General features: G+C 42.4%; 1 protein-coding gene across 1 annotated transcript; it reads right to left on the bottom strand.

Moving 5' to 3' along the window:
- Nucleotides 1-913: 913 nt before the first annotated feature.
- Nucleotides 914-1,695, bottom strand: LOC310991430 (gamma-crystallin M3-like; the record flags this gene model as incomplete). The annotated part of the gene is made up of 3 exons (XM_083979132.1): nt 914-1,192; nt 1,294-1,536; nt 1,663-1,695. 3 exons carry the CDS (start codon nt 1,693-1,695, stop codon nt 914-916), a joined length of 555 nt encoding a protein of 184 aa, XP_083835258.1.
- Nucleotides 1,696-2,639: the final 944 nt, after the last annotated feature.

Raw genomic sequence — 2,639 nt, 5'->3', positions numbered from 1 at the left:
TATTTTTAATGATATGTCTCTTTGTATCTGTTTATAAAACCATTCATTCATAATTTCCTTCATTTTTAGGAATATACTCAGCAGGATTTTAAATTTGCTTATTTTAGCTTGATTTAGATTTAGCTCATTTTAGTTCTGCTTTACTTTGCTTAGCGCAAAGACTGGTACGCTCCAAAGGTAACCAAATCCAACCAAAATCCAGGACCTCAAAAGCTAAGTTATTATTATAGTAGTGTTAAAGGCCCCATGGCATGAAAAATGTGATTTTGGTTATTTTTTCGTGCTTGGGGAGGTCTCTGGGCCACGTATATACTGCCCCACGCATCAAACTGGTCATAAATGGAGAAACACACACCGCCCATTTGTAGGAACATTCTCTTTAAGACGAGCAGATAGCACTTCCTCCTTTCTGTGATGTCACACACAAGGTAACTCCGCCCACCGTGACCAGTTGTTTTTTTTCAATTTTTATGAATGCAGCTTAGGTTTCAGTTACTTGCCTGTGATTGGCCCGACCACATGACACTCAAAAACAGTCAGCCAATCAGAGGAGAGGTTCTCATTCTCTCTTCTGATTGGCCAAATGACCTGTGCCTGCTAGAGCTCCAGAAAGAGGCAACAGAAAGGGGCAGTAAACGATATAAAAGTGCACAGCATGGGGCCTTTAAAGTATTCTATAGCATTTGCAATGCTTTTTTTTTTTTTTTGCAATTTTTTTTTGTTGTCACACCTTTTCTATTTTCATCAGCCAGGCCATAACGTTGTTGAGTATATTGAGAAAATATGGGTGAGAGATGAAAGTTTTAAAGCCACTGGCTGGATGAGAATGAGATATAGTTTCACATTAACCATCAGGATAAACGCCAACACACCAGCAGTTTAGGATTTGACAGTTTTATTCAGTGCAAGGAGTCTAATAGCAGGAGTCGGTGATGCGCCTCATGCTCATGAACCTCATGCCGCTCATGCCCATGTTCATGAAGTTCCTGTACTCGCCGGGCCTCATGTACATCATCCTGCCTCTGTAGTTGGGCTGCTCGTACATCAGCCAGTGGCCGTCCATCACGTTGCAGGACATGCAGTTGCTCATGCGGTAACGGTCCTGGATGTTGTCACAGTCGTCCATCAGCTCGTGCATCTGACCACCGAAGTTCTCCCTCTCGTAGATCCTCATCCTGTAGTTTCCCCTGTACTGTGGAGCAGAAGAGGAAGAAGGAGTGGGTTTAACTCTTGTGTGTCACTCAGCAGAGCTCACCATCTACAGTAAATCTAGCCCAGTGTGAGATCTCTTACCATGGGGATCATACGGCAGGACCTGATGCTGTCGCTCATGTTCATCATGCTCATGTAGTCGGCGTACTCGCCCCTCCTCATGAAGTACTGGTTGCCCATGAAGTTGGTACGATCGTAGACCATGAAGCAGCCTCTCTCCACCCTGCAGGAGTGGCACCTGCTCAGGTAGGAGGACATGTCGGGGCAGTCGCTCATGCACTCGTAGGAGCGGCCCTGGAAGTTCCTGTCCTCGTAGAAGACGATCTGAAAAAGGGAGAAAAGTTTGGATTTTTACTCTTCTGTTTAAGTTCATGTTGGTTTCCAAATGCTACTGCCCCGATTACCAAAAATGTTGAGCTGAATAATTAAATTCGAAAAAGGAAAACTCACTCTGCTCATCATGTTCATGCCGGTGGAAGTCATGTTGTTGGTAATTTGACAGGCGCTGCTGCTGCTGCTGCTGTTGGAATTGCTGCTGCTGTTGCTGCTCTTGCACCGAACTGTACTCTCCCTGGTTTAACCCTTGTCTTTTATACCTGCCCCCCGCAGACCGGCCCTTTGTCCAAACCCCCTGAGCCAGCAATGACGCCATAGAAGTGGACAGAATACGGAGGGATTGTCTACATTTCTAGGGGCCATTTCTCGTACAACGCGTGGGGGGGGCGGCCACAGAAAGGGGTGAAAGGGTTAACAATTGGGGGCTCGCACCTTGACATTGTTTGGACATTACGTGACATACTGTGTTTTGCCAGCGACAACATTTTTTCCGTTGTTTTTTGTTCCTAATGCATGGCCTGTTGTTTGTGAAGTCATTGACACGGGTATGTTGTATTAAATACAGAACAGAACTTTTAAAGAGGATTACATCATACATTTTCCAATAACTGACAAATACTGGGAATAACAGAGGGAAAAGTGTTAGTATAATCTTTTAATTTAGTGAAAACTCTTGAGCTAACTCAAATCTAAACATTCAAGGGTGGGTCATTCTTTGTCTTTTTTAAGTGAGTGAATGGTTTACATACAGTATTGGATGTTAGATGTGTTAGAAACCCAAGCCCTCTGAAAAATACCTTACATCTAATAATATCAATAATATTTCCTATCATCACTTTTGCTGTTAGACATGAGGACATTAATCTTGGTACATGTATTAAATAGTTTTAGGAGAATATAAAAGTCAGATGGTGTGTCTCTTAGGTAAAAGTTGGCTAGATGGTTATGTAAATGAGGTCGTCTATAATCATTCAAATAAAAAGAATTGTACAAAATTAAGTACAATAACTTTTTTGACATAAACCTATATTACATCAATAATAAACCCTGTGTTTAAATCTTATTATAACGTGCAGTAGCCTCCTATAGGT

The sequence above is a fragment of the Trachurus trachurus genome, assembly GCF_905171665.1.
Source record: "Trachurus trachurus genome assembly, chromosome: 9".
NCBI classification, from domain to species: domain Eukaryota; kingdom Metazoa; phylum Chordata; class Actinopteri; order Carangiformes; family Carangidae; genus Trachurus; species Trachurus trachurus.
The sequence above is the reverse complement of the archived record's forward strand: the minus strand, read 5'-3'. Positions and strand labels throughout refer to the sequence as shown.